General features: G+C 38.2%; 1 protein-coding gene and 1 long non-coding RNA gene across 3 annotated transcripts in view; one reads left to right on the top strand and one right to left on the bottom strand.

The window, feature by feature from the left end:
* The window catches only part of LOC110827000 (Tondu-domain-containing Growth Inhibitor), a 33,595-nt gene extending 24,573 nt beyond the window's left edge, over positions 1 to 9,022 (top strand). For both annotated transcript variants that reach the window (XM_022058196.2, XM_022058197.2), the window contains 4 exons: positions 1,827 to 1,947; positions 2,618 to 2,907; positions 4,022 to 4,174; positions 4,667 to 9,022. In XM_022058196.2, coding sequence (XP_021913888.1) covers positions 1,827 to 1,947; positions 2,618 to 2,907; positions 4,022 to 4,174; positions 4,667 to 4,890 — 788 coding nt within the window. In that variant the 3' untranslated portion in view covers positions 4,891 to 9,022. The remainder of the gene's footprint in view (positions 1 to 1,826; positions 1,948 to 2,617; positions 2,908 to 4,021; positions 4,175 to 4,666) is intronic.
* LOC110827003 (uncharacterized) lies at positions 8,995 to 18,379 on the bottom strand. The gene is made up of 3 exons (XR_002542190.2): positions 17,704 to 18,379; positions 11,130 to 11,431; positions 8,995 to 9,620 (listed from the first exon to the last, which is right to left on the bottom strand). It is a non-coding gene; the product is annotated as an uncharacterized LOC110827003 (long non-coding RNA).
* Between the last annotated feature and the right edge of the window lie 349 nt (positions 18,380 to 18,728).

Genomic DNA, 18,728 nt, shown 5'->3' with positions numbered 1-18,728 from the left:
CGTTTGTGTAATATTATCCATTATTATTTCACTATTATTGTATATATTATCAGTGTTTGCCTGTTATTGGCTTCTTGCTGTTGGCAAACACGTAAATAAATTAATTGAATTGAATTAATTGAATTACATTTCAGATAATAAATTTTACGATTAGATGACTAATTTTATGAGAGTTCCCGTTAAAAAATCCTTATGTAACTTCGCCACTGAATCATAAGGCGGGGGATTTGTTAAAAGTCGTCTGTTGTTGAATGAATCGTGTTAGTGCGTGTGTTAAGGCACCTGACTTAAACTGCTTCGCCGTTTACCGATCTGCTTGTATAAGCCGGCGGGCACTAGAAGCAATGCTACCTGTTTTAATTATGAATGCATAGACTTAATGTGTGTCGTATTCGTAGAGTTCTGTTAGGGGTCTGAATGAAATTAAAGTTCCAGTTTTTTTTTTTCCTTTTATAGCCTGCGGAAGATTTGCTAGATCTTCCCAGGTGAAGAAGCACTGGGAAGTTTTCGGGGGGCCTCACCGATTCACTGCAGTCCGTAGAACTTCGAGGCGTGTAACGAATTTAAGGATGCCGGCCTCCAGAGCGAATGTGTCTACTGACTTCGGTTCTTTGCTCGTTATGTTAAATATTGCTGTGATATGGAGTCCTTTATGAATGAGCGATCGCTACGTTATGGCAATATCCTTCTATCTGACGGCATTGACTCTTGTCCATTTTTATCATTCAGCTCTTTTTATACGCGAAGTCTGGAAACTTTCCGATCGCACCTCGTATAGTGGCTTACACGTTTCCAACTTTTTCCATTGGTTCTTTCACAGAAGATCGCGAAATTAGATGATGATCAGAGGTGTGTGTGACACTAAGCAGGTTAGTTCAGCTTGTACGTGATTCAAGTTTTGAGCGCCCCGTAATCTGGTAGAAGTTTACCAGTGTTTCAGAGGTCCTTGTTGCCTCCATCATCAGGGCGATGCAACCCAGAAGACTTCATCGGGGCGGAAGTCTAAACTCAGAGGTTATCGTTAGTGTCGAAGAACTTTGAGTGCGAAGTATCTCTCTCTCTCCCCCCCCCCCCCCCCCCCTGCTGTGATAGCTGGCACGGACCTAGGTCGGTTGAAGGTCGACCACCGACTGCTCTGCCCACCTGAGAGATTTCGGCTCGGTCTCTGTTTTACCTGAGGCAAATTGGAACCTCCAGCCGTTTTTCTGTGTTGTTGCCCCTAAACAAGGTGGTAGTACAGTCTGTTCATGTGCTTGTGGCAAGCTTCCGTCCTGTGCCAGCTATTTGTCGTGGTCTTCGAGCGTTTTAAACTTTGTACGTCGGCAATCTTGGACCCCGGGTTTCTCACCGAGATGTCAGTTGTGGTGTTCAGGGTTGCGACGCGGTGTACAAAAGACGTCACAACCCAAGAAGATCGCTAATGCCTGTTTTCGCTTCTTTATATGAAGAAACGCCCAGTGGCTATTGAACGAATTTACATATTTCCACCACGCCCCATTTTTATACTTTCAACCCTTCAAAGCCCAATGGTAACTATATGCACCGCCTGCTTCATTTTGTATATATGGGTGTTGTATGGTTCTCAGTGTAAACGAGTTGAGCTTCGTAATGGTGAAGTTTTGTGTTTTCTTCGCGGTACGGGCTGATTTCTTAAGTATGATTTAGACGGGCGTCGGCTTCAGAGGGTTAATATGCAGTAAAAAACAGAACATGTCTGGTAGATTTTTATCTTGATTTGAATCTCCAGAGAAGTGAGAACCACAAATAATATGTAATATTCTATCATTCTGCACAGTTTATCCATATTTTAACTGTTTTGTGTGCAGGTGATGAGAGGAATTGTTCCACAAAGGAACTTCCGACAACAAGGTGGCGTCGAGAACGTAGATGCAGGGATAAACTTGGTGATTATACAAAGTCGCAACAGACCAAGGCTACCCATGGCATGTATGTTGTGAATACTTATCATTTTGAGACTTTATAAACTGTTACTACATGGTGTTAATTTTCGGAAAAATCAATCCACAAACTTACATATATTTTGTATATTAATGGTAGATTCCTGTTACATTTTGCTCCATTCAAGTTGGGAAACTGTTTCGGAAATATAGACGTAATTCAGTAGATATTTCTTAAGTTAAATACAGTATAAAGTTATGCACGTCTAATCATAAGTAATCTGTCTGAGATTATAATTTTGCTTGAGAATTGGTTGGATTGATTTCCTTTTATCCTGACACTAGAACTAATTTTGAAAAGTATATCAAATCTAAAAATTTTTGACGATGGTGAAGAGTCAATTGAATAAAAATTTACTTGGATATTATCCATCGTCTAGTAAATATAAAACGTAAAACGACGTTTCGGAGATGGGACTCTATCTCCGTCTTCAGGTTCCTCCCTGCTAATCCCTATCTCCGGTCCGGAGATAGGGATTAGCTCTATCTAGTGGGCCCAACTGTGTAGGAACCTGAAGACGGAGATAGAGTCCCATCTCCGAAACGTCGTTTTACGCTTTATATTTACTAGACGATGGATAATATCCAAGTAAATTTTTGTTCAATTAATTTTGAAAAGATTTAAATAACTAAGATTGATGACTGGTTCTTGGTTACAGCCTACCATATGATACACCTGCAGGCCCTCCATTGCCAGATGCCCTGGGGACACATACTCATACTTCCATTACAGGAGACACGCCCCTTGACATGACAATGACAAGAGGCAGCAAACCTCCTCCATCATACAGTCAGTCGGTTGCAAATTGCCGAAATGGCCCTGCTCGTCCTTCGGTGATCACGTGTGCACCACCCGCTGCAACATTGTGGGGAGGCCGAAGTCCCGACGATAAAGGCACAAATAAAGATGAGAATGGAAGACAGGGCCACAGGCGTGAATTGCTCTCTGGTAAGTTTAAACTGTGCTGCAGTATTATTGGTGACGTAAGTAAAAGTGACTTTCCTGTGAAAAATACCAGTTCTGTTTAACCGTGAAAAGATACTGTTGATAATCTTGTCAGAATATGAACATTAAATTCTTATGACTTACTTCTGCTCAGAAGTAAATGTGATGAAGCAGCACTAAAGTAAAAATCCAATAATTTAGTCCTAAGATGTGCTCGTAAAAAGATATTTTTGCTTTGAGCCATTTTTCTCTCATGCGTATGATGTAAGTTATATGAAGCATGGCAGTCAGAAATTCATGTTCATTTTTGAAATTTAAAATAGTCATTGAATTTAATTCTGTCCTCTGCACAAAGTGCTGAGATGTGATATGTATTGGGGAGTTTTGTCTCTGCTCATAAATCTGCATGTTTTAGCACCGAGAATACTGAATGTACTAAAAATTAAATGTTGACATTGCGGGTCTACATTAAAAGTTATAAAATAATCTTTATTTTTTTGTTTGTCATATACTATCATCATCATTTACATGATTCTGCAATCAAACTTTGTATTTATTTCTTTTAGAAATGACTCGTGGCACAAACTTATTGATAACATGAAATAGATTTCATTAAGATCTACTACTTTAATTCAAATATTTTGCAGTATGTAATGAAATATAAATAGTAGTGTAAATGTTGACTCTTTGTAGTGCAAATATTGTGTTTATATGCGCGTATTTTTTCTTCTTTGTAAATGAGCTTTTGACAGTGAAGGAATGACTGACTCATGAGAAATCTTCCCATTACTGAGTCACAGTGAGTGCTTCGTAACTCTTACTGGGTGTGGTCACGTTTAAAATACAAGATGGTCGTCTTCTGCGTTGTAGCACCTCGTAGTCTGGTAGAAGTTTACCAGCATTTCAGAGGTCCTTCCTGCCTCCATCATCCAGGCAATCAGGGTCCAGATAATGGAGGCCGCAAGGACCTTTGAAACATTGATAAACTTCTACCAGACTACGTTGCGCTACAACCCAGAAGACAGCCATCTTTGAACTCGCCGCCTTGAAAACCTCGAATCCTACGTTTAAAATAGTTCCCTTCTAGTTTTGTACATAAGAAATGTTGTTTTTTCAGGAATGTGTGATCCTGTTATTGATGAACACTTCAGGCGATCACTTGGCAAAGACTACATGAGTCTCTTTTCTTCAGACAGTACCACAACAAACAATAATAATAACAGTAATAGCAGTAATGGCAATAGTAGCATTACTGTTACTGGTCTGTCAGGTAAGAAACGTTCTGCCATTTTGCTCTGCTGCGTGAAAATTTTTTACACAACTCTAGCGTCATAAGGTGGAAGGTAAATGAAACCAAAGGTGGGTATGAGGATCTCACAAGAGTGGTTTTGAGTTTTGACACCTTGTGGTATCATACTTGTCAGGTTTTAAAAACAAAATGTCATCCAACATCTTTTCTAATATTTACCACTGTTTAGATTTTAAATATCAAGTAGATCATATTTCAGCTGTGTGTGGCTGCCTTTGACAAAATAGCAGTGGACTTCGCCCAGAACAATCCCTAAACAGGTTTCATTTGACATAACCTCACTTATGACTTTTATAATGGACATTAGGGTTACTTGAAAAAGGTAAGACGTTGTTATGTGCACTTTTCTCTAATAATTTCCATAAGAGAAGTTGACATAATGTGTAATGAAAATGAAAATCATTATATCTGCCTCAGCTTATGTTCGTACATCGTATAATGGGTTTGTTTCAGTGGATGATCACTTTGCTAAAGCTCTGGGTGAAACGTGGGTAAAGTTACAAGGACAAACTTCCAAGTCCACTTCCTCCAGTACGCTGATCACAAAGGAGAAGAAGCCCTCGGCCCCTTCAACTGCAACCGTATCAGTGTCAGTCGCTAAGGAAACTACTCCAAGCTCAGCTCCAGCTCCTGCCGCATCCCTTCTCCAGCAGCGGAGAGGGCTCGTCTCAATATAAATACGTATATTGTCTTCTGTTTCAGTGTACATAATAATAAAGTTTCATTCTTTTAGTTGTTCTTGAACAGTCTCCTGCTAAACTTAGTGAAAGAGTATAAGGAATTGTATATACTAAATATATCCAGTTGTTAGATGGCTCTGGGCATTAAGATGCACTGCCATTTCCTATTTATACATTTTTCGCTTTTCATGGGGATAACAGTCTCCCCATATCCAAAATTGTATTCAGGCTCTAAAGGATTCAGTGATGTTGAAATTATTTTAAAGCTGCGGGACTTCAACAAACAGTATCGAGAAAGAGTGAGTCCGTATTTACTGTTACACCCGTCAGCATGGTAGGTACAGCTGACAGTCTCTAGAGTGGTTTAGCAGTCAGTGAAGCTGCTTTGTTGCTGGATGTGGTAAAGTAGTTGTTACGTTGATGGCTTCAGTTTTTTATATTTTAATGTAATTAAATTTCTCTTTAGGCATATATTTTTAAGATCTTCTTGTCATTAATGTGCAGGTATGAGTATGTTATGATTCTCGTAATTTGTTTAATATTGAAATTTTGTATAGGTACGTAAGTTATTCACTAGGATTTGATGATCATTTACTAGTGACCAGATTTTTTATTTGTAAACACAGTTTCATTAGCTTGTTAATGATGTGGAAGATGAGAAGTACATACAAAATATTGGTAGGGAAATCCTGAGAAATATCTATGGAAGACTAAGTAATGACAGGTAGGATAACATTAAGATAGATCTTCAGGGATGGGGGTGAGTGGAACAAGATCAGGACCATGTTCAATTGCCAGTTCTGGTATTACCTGTTTTAGTGTTCAAATTCTGTTATCAAATTGTTAGTTATTTATGAATCTATATTGAAACTACTGTGTTCAAACTGTTTTACTGCATCCCACGTTTACAAAAATGTGTTTCCTTATTTTAAGAATTTGATCTGATCATACAGAAAAGTGTTGACTTTTGGTAATATTGATTTGATATTAGATGTACTTGCATGTTTGTTTCTGCCCTTTCTTGAGTATATATTTTTGCATACATGAGCCAGTGTAGCTCAGTCAGTATAGTAATCGGCTTTTGGACTGGATGACCAAATTCGATCCCTGACAGAGGTAGAGGATTTTTCATCTAACCTCTGCATCCAAACCAGCTCTGGGGTCCACCCAGCTTCCTAACCAATGGGTACCAGGGTTATTTCTCGGGAGTAAAGTGCGGCCAGGGCGCGACGCTAATCACTCGCCCCCATCTAGTGCCAAGGTTAAGAATGAGTAGGAGCTATACCTCCTCGCCCCCAAAGGACTTACGTGGCCTATAGTGGAACAGCTTTACTTTACTTTTTTTATATTTTTGCATACATTTAATCATAATTTTCATTAGTCTTGTTTTGACAGACACATTTCCCATTATTTTATTTTACTATGTACAGAACATGTCAGCTGCTATTACCAAATATATAATATATTCCTAAGGCACTTCCAGGTCATTTCTTGTTAAGGATGTCTATCCACATTGTTTGAGGAAATTTATCATATTAATTCTGTGTCTGTCTTAAATAAGAGATTGACACGTGTAGTCAACAATTGCATATTTCCAACTTCGAGTCTCAGAGACATGACACAACTCTTGCAAAAATACTAACCTATTATGTGCACACTCGTTAGAAGTATAAGATTGTGTATTGTGCCAAAATAGTATTACCTATTGTTAAAGTGTTAGGTTAGGTATAGCCCAGTTGCAAAAACTGAAGCATCTTGAGTTGATTTAATTATATCGTGTTGGGATAGTTTTATTCCAATACATAATATATGTGTATCTTAATTCCAGACCTGTGGAAGATGATACCACAGAACTACACTTCACTGAATATGGTTACATTTAAGTGTAGTTGTGATTGTGATGTGAGATGTTGACACAAATTTTTATTGTTGCAAATATACAAAATGCCTTCTACTGATGTCATTCATTCAGGTGGCAATTGTTCGTGTTAGAATATTGAATTGTAGCTCTGTAATGACTCCCCAAGATAACAGAATTCTAATGATATTCATCTATAAAAGGAAAAACCAAGAATTGACGTAGTTACTTGATACAGTATTTTATAGTTTAGTTTACGCATGTTACACTGTTCTATAATTATTAGAACTTTTATGCTAATTAGTAATTGTGCTCAGAAGAAAATATATAACAAAATTCAAATAACGTGAAGGAAAGAATACGTAATTGAAAGACTACTTTGATTATTCTGTGTGAAGAGGCGGTAAATGTGAATGGCCAGGTTTGTTTCTGTACACAAATATTTATTTCTGTAGTAGGATTTTAGGTTTCTACAGCTGTGAGCATAAGGTTGGCTTTCGTCTGGGTTCGTACTGCCACGTTGCCCGATAGAAGTTTACCAACATTACCTCTGAAACATCTGTAAACTGCAGACAACCATCTTCATTCATTTCTCTGAAATACCATGACTTTCTGAAGGCTCTCATAGCCAGTATTTTGGCAACTTTTACTGTGTACATTTTTTCAATTCCTTGTGTGCTTTGTAAGCTGTAATGCATGAATATGATGATGCAGTTAGTGAATGCATCTTAAAGAGAAGACACTTTTTACTTTTTACCTGTCCAATCACCAGGCATAAGTGTCAATATGTCATAAAATTAACATATGTTCCTCTGGAAAAAGCACAACTAAGCTGAAGGTTGTTCTGAATTACATGAGCTTTTACTATTTTTAATCCATCCGACAGCCATTTACATCATGATGTGAGACACACAACAGGGATTAATATTAGGTATTGTGTGTTGCTCACAGTCCATTAGATATGCTGAACGGATAAAGTAAAGATTGTAGCAGAAATGTACAAGATTAAAATGGCTGACAATTAATGAAGTCTTCTCGGGCTATCAGCCGTGTTAGATGTTGATTAATCTAACACGGCTGATAGCCCGAGAAGACTTTATTAATGAAAGCCTCCGTGAAAGCTTCACATCATATATGGCTGACAATGCTTTGCTGGATTGTGAGCTTTATATTGAACAATATTAATTAATGTAGGCTTCTGTTGTGCATTGGAAAGTAAAGCACTGCCTTAATAGTGTGCTTAAAAGCTGTTCCTTGCATTAAGTCATTAATATGAATTTGTGTCTGGGGTTAGCACAAGTTCAGATTCGATTGTTTTTGAGTACTGCTGGAGGCAAGTGGTAAGTTTTTGTTTCCAGCTTTCTTGATGTTCATAGTCACATCAGTTGTGTTGTCTTGTGTGGATCACTGCTCATATTCATGGTTCATTAATCATTGTGATTGAAATTGTTTTATTCATAAGCACTTGTTTCTTATAGTAAATGTTTTAATAGAAACTCATAAACAATTTGGTTTTACAAGTCTGTTGCATTTCATTACATTTGGAAATATTTAAACTATAAACGTGAATTTTTTGTGCACCAGTTCAAACCACGTGTGTGAACTTTATATGTAAGTACCTGTCAGTTATAAAAGCCTGAATTATGTTTCATAAACAGTGCCTCGACTGACGCTTAAATTGCAGTTTAGAATGTGATCGATCCCTGATACACTGATTATCACTCCTTGTATATTTTCAGTATGTTTAATTGATTCTTATTTTTTGTTAAGAAATTAAAGTTTGTAATTGTTTGTGTTCACGGCCTAATGCAAATGTATTGTTGTGTTGTTATGTTAGTAGAATATAAAAACAGGTTTCCCTTTCATAAATATACAGCAATAAATGTAGGCATACATTATGCCAAATTGTATATAATTATTATATTATTATTTCCAATATGTATATATAAACAAACACACCAATATATAATACTTTGTTTACATTGTCTGATGTAATAAGTTCTATGTGATGACAAGAAATACTTAATGTAAATGTTTAAGTAGTATGAAAAGTTTCCATGTAAAGTGGAAAGTGTTTTGTTTTAATAAACTGACTTATCCTTAGTTTTGTTGCAGAAGGATAGATCAGTAAGTTGATAAGTAAACTGTTCCCATTAGGAAACAGTAGAAGTGTTCCTTGGCATTTTGTGGGATTTTCTGGGGTGTCTCGATTTTGTTAGTTTAATACAAATAATTGTGTAAAGTGAAATATAACATAATCTCTCAAATGTTTATTACATGTTTTTAATTATACCTTGATTCATTATTCAATTATTATTTTTTAGTCCAAGAAAATTTTAACTTTAAAGTTCAAAACAGAGGGATTGATGGAATTATTTTAATCTTCTACCCGGTTAGTATACAATTTTAAATATTAATTTATGCTCATTATATAATTTAAGTATTAAAATTTGTTAAAAGTGGAACAGATTGAAAGCTGCAGAAATGAAATACCTACACTGGTTGGCAGGATACACACTACTTGAGAAGAGAAATTAAGAAATTTTAGATGAACTCCACATAGAACCACTATAAAATACACTCACCACATACAGAAACAATTGCTTGGAACATGTAACTAGAATGGAAGATCACAGGTTGCTGAAATATCATCCGAAAGAGAGAAGAAGACCTGGGTGCCCAGTCAAAAGACTGCTGGATGGCATTAATGTTGAAACCAAAATCGGCCAACCCCTGGCCAAAGTTCGAGATTGGATTATGATGAAGATGAAGTTGTTAAAAGAATTTTGAGGCTAGAATATTAAAAATCACTGAAGTGGTATGCACTGTTTCCATTATTTTTGGCATCTCACATCAGACTGCATAAGCTCTGGAAATGAAGCATTCGGTAAATATTAAAATGTGGAAATAAAATGTTCAACATGTAACAATTTAATGTTTTAAAATTATAGCTTGGTGACTGATATGATAGAAGAAGACCTGTTGAATGTATGGCATGATAGAAAGCGGAATTTAAGTTAACAGATCATCTGAAGCCAAGCTGTTACATTTTCAGTACACACACAAAAATGACTATTTAATTTCAATATTATGATTTCAACTTAATTTTTTTTAGTCTATGGCTGTGTATTTGCTTCAGAAATAGCTGAAATAAAAAAATACTTCTACTTTGGACTTCAGAGAGTCACCTTCATCTGCATTTAATACATCATTGTTATTTTTAAAAAAAATGAATTTACATATAGGTTCCCTTTCCTAAAATTTGAATGTTATATTAAATACTAACTTGTGTATGTTTGATTTTTCATATTAACAAGCGATGGTAAGTGACTAGTCTGGACAGCTGAGGTTCAATTCCAAGAATAAGCAGAAAGCTTTTCTGGTAGCCTCCACATCCAGACCAGCTCCAGGACACACCCAGCATCTTATCCAGTGGATACCAGGGGCACTTTTCCTGGGGGTAAAGTGGCCAGGGCATCAAGCTGATCACTCACCTGTGTCTAGTGCCAGTGTCAAGAAAATGTGGATCTATGTCTACCATCCCGTTATGTCTTCATGATGCAGTGCTTAATATGTACCAGGTAAAACTTCACCCTTTTGTACCAAAATATTAATAGTTGTTCTATGTGCACGTTCTTTATAATTGTAACACTTTTTAATAACATGCGTGCTTACCTTATGTTTGTAGATTTAGGTGGCTTGACCTACTGAAGCACTGATTTCAAATGGTGCTAGAATTTTTAATGAAGAAGTATCTTACCACCAACTTGAAACCAGTACTCAAACAAGTCTCATTTGTATTGAGCAGATGGTGACGGATGTTTGGTAATTAAAGTCGTGGTTTCAGATTGCCGTTGTAGACATTTATACATTCTTCTGTGTTAGGTTTCTGGTGTAAATTTCACGTAGGTTATGAGTACATATATATATATATATATACAGACAGCAAATACAAATATGATATTCTAAAGTTTTTTTAGAAAATAGTGTGTGTACCCCTGCGAAAGCAATGAACCTTTAGGTTCCATAAAAGACAAGAAATTTCTTGTTTAATTGAGTGACTATAAGCTTCCGAAAAAAGAATCTGCTCCATGAAAGAGAACATATTAGACCCTTGGAATTGTTTATAGAAGCATGCTGATAACATAGACTATGTGTTGCATGAACTGAAATATGGATACATTAATCCAAGATATCATTTTCCTTTAATCAGAAAATACAAACATGCATCAATTCAAAAATACTTCTTTTTTTCCTGTTTTAATTTTTGAAGTGACAATTTATTATATATAAATTATCTACCCATTACCACTTGATATCCCATCCACAGTGATTTCCTTAATTATGAGCAGAGAATGCAATTCCTACTCCAGAATACCTGTTCCACATCTGTGTGCGACAGTAGACTTGTTGCCAGGAGACATCCAGTTGAAATGTCCGCTCACTTACAAGCTGTCCCATGAGGATATTTTGTAGTGTTCTAAGCGCTCTGGGAAAATATTACCATTTGCTATATAACGCTAACTGTAATATCAGTAGCAGCAACTCTAACACCTGATGTCACTGAGCTAACTGCACTGTCTTAAGAGCACAGATGTCGATCGCTTTAAGGAGAACTCTCAGTTCTGCTCTGTGGATAATATACAAAGCCATGACAAGGTTGGTAAAGGCTTTGTAAACCTAGAACAAGGAAATGAACATGTGATATTCAATGTTGGTATCAAGTTTAATTCAAAGCGCACGTACTTTTTTGAATGTATTTGAGAAAATTTTTAGCAATGAATGAGAATGTTGCACCCCTACATGAGAGTGTCTCGTGATATAAAAATAAATTCAGTCCCTAAGTATGGTTGTTACTTAGCATATCAGGAGTAGTGTCTTTCCCTCTTACAACTGTTGTATTCAGTAAAACTAATGAGACCCATCTGTATATTCCAATTTAAAACAAATGTATTAACCTTTTACAGTTAGTAACACTGCATTTTGTATTTATGGGTTCTGTATGATTCTCACTGCAAACAGCGATTATTTACTTAAATAACGTTAAACAGTTTATCTTTGCAATGGTGAAGTGTTGTGTTGTGTGGGCTGAATTCTTTAAATATCAGTTAGATGAACCTTTGCTACAAAGGGTTAATACAAATACATTCATTCCGAGCTTAAAAATTTGTAAAATAAAAAGTGTTCTATGAGACATGCTGAAAGGAGTACATATTAGAGATTTTGACAGTCAGATGTGAAATGATTGCAAATGCAAATCCGTCATTTGAATGTGGTTTTAGATGACTGTAAGAACGTAGTTTGCACAAAATTATAGTGTTATAATTAAAAGACTACCTTAACCTTTATATGCATTCATATATTTTTACTGTGAAAGGGGAAGATAGAGAGAGAGAGAAACAAAGAAGGCAAAAAGAGAATGGAATAATGCATTTTCAAAATAAATAAGGATATTGGCTAAATACATTTTTAGTGGGACATATTGCATGTGGTAACACTGGTGTCATTTGTGTACTTCACGGCCACCCGAAGTAAAAGGCCGTCCAGTCTGTAGTGTGTCTGGGTACTAGTGACCTAGAAATGTATCGTAAGTTTAGAACTTGACGTGCATGCGATAGTGTTACTGTTTGGTTGCGCACATCATGACCGAAGGACTAGACGTAACCAGGGTAGCCCTTTACTGAATGCCATGAAAATGTAATATTTCTCTTGCACTCATAATTCTGTAGTTCATTTTCCAGAAAACCTATTAAAAGGATTTCTTATTGTCTTTGTAGGTTAGAGATGTGAAGTTGTCATTAGCAGGCTGAGTATTTGCCAGAGTCATTCTGGATGTGGTAGTTTTCAGGAAAATTCAAGTGCCCTTGCCAAAAATGGACCCTCATCCACCCTAGCCAGGGTATGAAGCTTACCACCAAGTTTAAGAACCTGTGGCGCTCTGTCTCTTCCTTCATATATGTTGATGGTGTGGTGCTTGAACCACAGGGAAATCTTTACCTTTAAGCGTACACTTTGATGCAAACACATGCTGCAAGAAATCTTAATACCAAAGGAAACAGATATTGATCAAAATGTTCACACATGTTACTTCTTACAATGAGTTTGTGGTGACTCGTCAGGGTATGACAGCTTTGCTGTTTTTAATTGTTTACCCTGAAGTTAAGGAAGCATGGCAGGTAGGAATTTAATACTAGGTCTGGGATATCAAGTGTCACCTGATATCCGAGCTCGTTCCTATGACAGAAAAATACGGGTCGGGACAAAGGAACTGCCCAGCACATTGCACGTGTTTAAGAGACATGCCCTCAGGCAGCTCACAGCATAGAGGGATTAAATGGCTCTGGTGAGTCAGTACAGTCTAGACGGCCAGGGGTTCAATTCCCGACGGGGACAGGTATTTTTCGTTGCTACCACATCTAGAAGTAAAAACACAAAAATGCCTTTGTTGAAGTAATTTGAAAACTTTAGTGAAAGTGCCCGCGTTTAAGCTGGTCCTTGAAATGTAACGGTTACTCAGAGAACGACGATGAACATGATTTCGATTATTGTCCATCTTCATAATCTTCCTCCTGAGGCCCGTCTTTATTGGACTTCCAAATATCCTTCTCTTGTCTTTAAGGAGGTTTCCACATTAATATTATGTGTACACCGTGGCCTTCTCCATCATAGCTATATGCCAAGCTCTTCACGGCCTCCTAGATGTCACTGTCAGATATGATTTGAAAACAGTAGAGTAGGCCTAGACTGAAGATCTGTGTCGAGTTAAGGAAATGAAATTACAGGCGTGAGTTTTCGAAATGTCTCGTAATCTTATTTAGAAAGAAGAAATGAATTTTGTATCCTGAATATGGCTATTAATGCAGCGTGATATGCAGCTAAAAGTTGTGATCTTGTGGAATATTTTGCAGTCTTGAGTAGTTAAAGGCAGTAGCGACACAAAGTTGTAGAGTTCATTATACAACTTGTTATGTGTCGCACAGCCTGGGGTCCCCTTCTGAATGAGGCTGCTTTACGTAAGGACTTACATTTCCACGGTCTTCGCCCCAACTGTAAGGACCTCTGCTAATAATGACTTTGCTGCTTAATTCAGACAGCGCTTGTCTCGTTCTAGTGAATCTCGAGCACTCTCTAGCAGGAGAAAGCAAAATGTGGTCCGCGGAAAAATTCAGTCCGGCCTACAGTGGTGATCGTTTTTTTTTAAATTTTTTTGGGGGGGATATAGGATATCCCCCCCCCCTATTACTAGTATTCTAGATTCTTCAACGTACTGGAGTACGAGAGTGTGCGTGTATAATCATATGAAACAAAGTCCAATTATCTTTGGAGCCATCTGCTCGGTTGATTTTTCCTCAAGGGTGTACCAGCTGACACCTCATTCTTTCACCGAGGTTTAGAACGCGCGGAGCTACACAATCACTACACAAAAAAAATCTTTCTTTTTTTCCTTTCTATGAAAATAGCTAAACATGTTTACTGCAGTCTAGTTGCTGAATTTATTAACTGGCCAGGTTAAGTTATTTTAAAAGTCATTTTAGTCATTTGAAACCAAAGCTCATTTAAATACTCTATAATAATTCAGTCCGTACCGCAAAGAAAACACAACACTTCGCTAATAAAAAGACTGATTAACGCTGTTCAGTGAAATAATCTGTTTGTTTTTGTTTTTTTGCACTGAGCATCATACAGAATCCATGTGTACAAAATGCAGAATTATTAATTGATTGTTGAAGCATTGTTGATTGTTGGTACATATATTTACCTGTGAGTTTTAAAGGTCTAACCTTGATTGCTCTTTTACAGGCCCTGGGTCCGTCTCAACTTGAATGTGCGGGCAAGTGGGAACGCAGATCAAAACCGATTATTTCCCCACGCCATGTGGATCGCTGAAAAAGACAAAATGTCTGCGAGGTGAAATTGTTTTTGGCCGGGGTGGAAAAAGGAAATGTGCCCACTACACCGAGCGAAGTTTCGTAGTGGACTTACACCGGATATCGTCTTTGTGCACTTCAGACGTCAAACAGAAGCCTCTCAAGTGCATACAATCAAGTAATCCTGCTTCCTGGACCGAAGCCAACAGTACGAGGTGAGGTAGGCTGAATCAGTTTCCGGAAGAAATGCGATGCAAGAATATGTCTGTCACAACAACTCAGCAGAACTGTCAGATGCGATCAAATTTTAATGCTGGGATGTTGAGATGTGTGGTCTGGTAGAAACTTGCCGACGTTTCAGAGGTACTTATTTCCTCCATCAGGGCGATGAATTGGTTTGGGATGTATTAACCGGCCGGACGAAAAAGTGGGGAAGAGGCAATGGTACAATGTACAAATGTTGACGCGGAACCGCATCAAGTCACCGGGCCTAAGACGTGGAAATGATCACGATAATAATTTCACTTCCGAGAAAATTTATGATTTATGCGGGTTACTCGCTGTTGTTACGATGGGGCAGTCAAAGAGGTCCCGATTAGGTTAGGTTACGTGAGTGTGGAGCAATGGTTAGGTCACGTGAGTGTGGAGCAATGGTTGGGTTAGGTTACGTGAGTGTGGAGCAATGGTTGGGTTGGGTTACGTGAGTGTGGAGCAATGGTTGGGTTGGGTTACGTGAGTGTGGAGCAATGGTTAGGTTACGTGAGTGTGGAGTAATGGTTAGGTTAGGTTACGTGAGTGTGGAGCAATGATTAGGTTGCGTGAGTGTGGAGCAATGGTTAGGTTACGTGAGTGTGGAGCAATGGTTGGGTTAGGTTACGTGAGTGGAGCAATGGTTGGGTTGGGTTACGTGAGTGTGGAGCAATGGTTGGGTTGGGTTACGTGAGTGTGGAGCAATGGTTAGGTTAGGTTACGTGAGTGTGGAGCAATGGTTAGGTTAGGTTACGTGAGTGTGGAGCAATGATTAGGTTGCGTGAGTGTGGAGCAATGGTTAGGTTACGTGAGTGTGGAGCAATGGTTGGGTTAGGTTACGTGAGTGTGGAGCAATGGTTAGGTTAGGTTACGTGAGTGTGGAGCAATGGTTAGGTTAGGTTACGTGAGTGTGGAGCAATGGTTGAATGGTGATTAGCGGAGGAAACAAAAACTCGGAGAGAGAAATGGTCCAGTGTCACGTGATCCACTGTGAATCTGACTTGAAGTCATCCGTCTGAGCTGCAGTCCGTGCCTGCGGTCGGCGCGTTCCTAGTAGCCTGAAAGCCTCCTAGCCACTGGGTAAAGCAGCTGGAACGTATTTAAGGACCACGGGCAATTTTACTTAACCTTAGACGTACGTGTGTGTCGTACGTAGTTTTACAGAAGTGGTTTATATTTGCATTATTATCTCTGTTACAGGAGCGTAAATAATCGAAGTTACTAGGTTCAGTCGGTAATTTTGGTGGTTGAAAATTTGCTCATTTAAAGAAGAAACTCGGTAAAAAAAAATGTTGGTCGAAATGTGTTGTTGACGACGTCTAAGACTCTCTGTTTGCCTGGTGTGATTTCCGAGGCTGAGCAGGTGAGAGGCACGATGACGGTCCGTCCGTCCCCTCGTCACCCTTCTGCTGGCTCGAGTGATGTGTGAAAAATGCGCAACTGAGCTGGCGCCTCGGCTATTTTTCATCACACAGAGCCCTTTTCTCATGACTGAACTTGGTCAGTACGAGAACAGAAAAATACGAACTCGAATTCCGTTTATGTAGAACAAGCGAACGATATTTCACCCGTAAGAATGCTTTTACGTTCTTAAAAGTACCCGGGTATTTTGGACTCAAATTTCTCTTCGGCGTCTGCTTCCCAAATTAATGCAAAGATTTTGATTTTTTCACACAAGGTTCTCTGCAAGTGTTTGTGTAAGCAGCGCGTAATAAGAACACATCTTATTCTGACATACCAGCTGCTACTGCTGCTATGAATGACTGTGATGTTCAAAATTTTCAATGACGAATTGCCTGTTCATCCATCGTCGTCATCAACAGCAACAGCTTTTTAAAACCAGGTGGTAACAATATGTACCACTTGCTTTAACAATCATTAACTCTGCCTTAGGCCCAGATTGTGTTCATAATTTCTGTGTGATCCTCGGGATTAACCTCGATTATTTTCTTAAACTGCGTTAGCTGGATGATCTCTGTAATGGTGAAGTGTAGTGTTTACTTCGCGGTACGGACTGGATTATTAAATGTTGTTTAGACGAGCTTCAACGTCGAAGGATTAAACGTTGTTTGTGGAAGAAATAGAACTTCGCTGTTTCTTAATTTTTGACACTAGACTAGATAGACAGCTTCATGCTCCGGCCGTTCTGCCCTCTATTTCGTTTACTTAGACTAGATGGAAGCCAAGAGTCGACCTGGACGTTGCGGCAAAGATAACTGACTTTACCAGAAATCGAAGCCAGGTCATTCTGCCCTCAGTCTGTCACTTTATTGACTGGGCTTATACAGAAATTAGCATGCATTATATGCATTGAAATTCTTGCTAGGAATAAATGTCGAAAAACGTTTTACATTTTGAAAGTAAGCATGGCGGCTATGCGTGCTTCTAAATGACCATGTGCTTTGCCTGCCTAAACATCGAGATCAGAAAACGAGATTTAGTTGGGTTGTACGTTTGTTGTATCTAAGAAGAGAGGATATAAAACCCTACAAAATAACATGATTGTACAGAAGTTGTACGTGACGAAAAGATCCATCCTCGTATCGTGATATTTTGGCGGGAATGTTTATATCACAGAATTACTGAAACAGCAGCGTATAATCTATTGTTTGACACTGCATGAATTTAAAATCAATAAACATGTTTGAACGGCGTGTTTATGAGTTACTGGAATAAACAGATTAATACGGGATACCTAAATAAATTCTGCAAATATGGCGGATAATTTTAGACTCCTTAATAATGTGCTTATTTTTTTTTTTTGCACTTATTTAATATCCTAATGAATTTCCAACAAATTAGTAGACAATAAAGTAAGTTTTTTTTTTAACTTACCCTGTAATGTAGATGTAATCACTGTGCGTTTCATTGTGTATCGTAAATCCATTCACATTTCTCAAACGAACAAACTTTGATCCCACAAAAATCCGCAAAAACGTTTAAGAAACAGGAACTTGAAAATAAGAGTTTGTTACATTGATCCTGTGTGTTCAGCATAGCATAGCATGGAATGGTAACCAGCTGCAAAATACCGGATTCTTTGTACTTGTTCTTGTTTTGAATTTCAAACACTTTTAAGACGACGCGCTCCACTGTTTTGCGATGTCAGGACGCAGGTCCAAACTTCAGCGACAATAGATCCTGGCTTGTGCGTGAGCTGCAACTCAAGAAACAACTGCCGAGCGGAGAGCGATCATTCGCGTCGGTCCGTTATTACAGGCGCTGGGGGTTGGGTTAGGGTACAATGAGCTGTCGTGAAGGGGAAAGGGGACGAGGGTTAGGTTAGGTAAAGGTAGGTGAGGGAACGAAGCGAGTGAGAGAAGGGATACTTTTCAGTTATTGAGGAAAGTTTTGTCAAGCACAGTTGGGTTTGGTGGAAATGGGAGGGCAGAAACGTTTTTTTTTTTCAAACCGGATCACCTGTTCTATAGAGTAAAAACATAGAAAAACTTGTTCAGTTAGCCCAGTCCTGCAGCTGTTGCAGATGTAACATCGCCCTTTACATAGTTGCTTCAGGGGTTGATGCAATATTTATGTCTGTATTTCGGATTTATCGTAAATCTAATTGAACGTGTTCATTCGAGTAACACGAATATTTTAACAGCGTGGTACAATAACTTGCTGTAATATTAATTCGTATTTTTTTAAAAAAAAACGTGTTGTAATATTGTTTTAAGTTTTCATCCACCAAGACGCCAGTCGTGATTATAAACCAGATGGTTAGCAGAATTGTCGTGGCAGTTTTGAATTTATAAAACTCCGTGGAAAAAACTGGGGTAATAAGTATTGATCGTCAGCTTTACTTTCAGATGAGTGGCAAAAGCCAGGTCCATCACAGTAGCGAGAGAAAAATCCTGGGG

This window comes from Zootermopsis nevadensis, unplaced genomic scaffold, assembly GCF_977971745.1.
Source record: "Zootermopsis nevadensis isolate Lab colony 2312 unplaced genomic scaffold, Znev_1.0 Znev_ptg000002l, whole genome shotgun sequence".
Taxonomy (NCBI): Eukaryota; Metazoa; Arthropoda; class Insecta; order Blattodea; family Termopsidae; genus Zootermopsis; species Zootermopsis nevadensis.
This window is presented reverse-complemented; position numbering and strand designations above follow the sequence as displayed.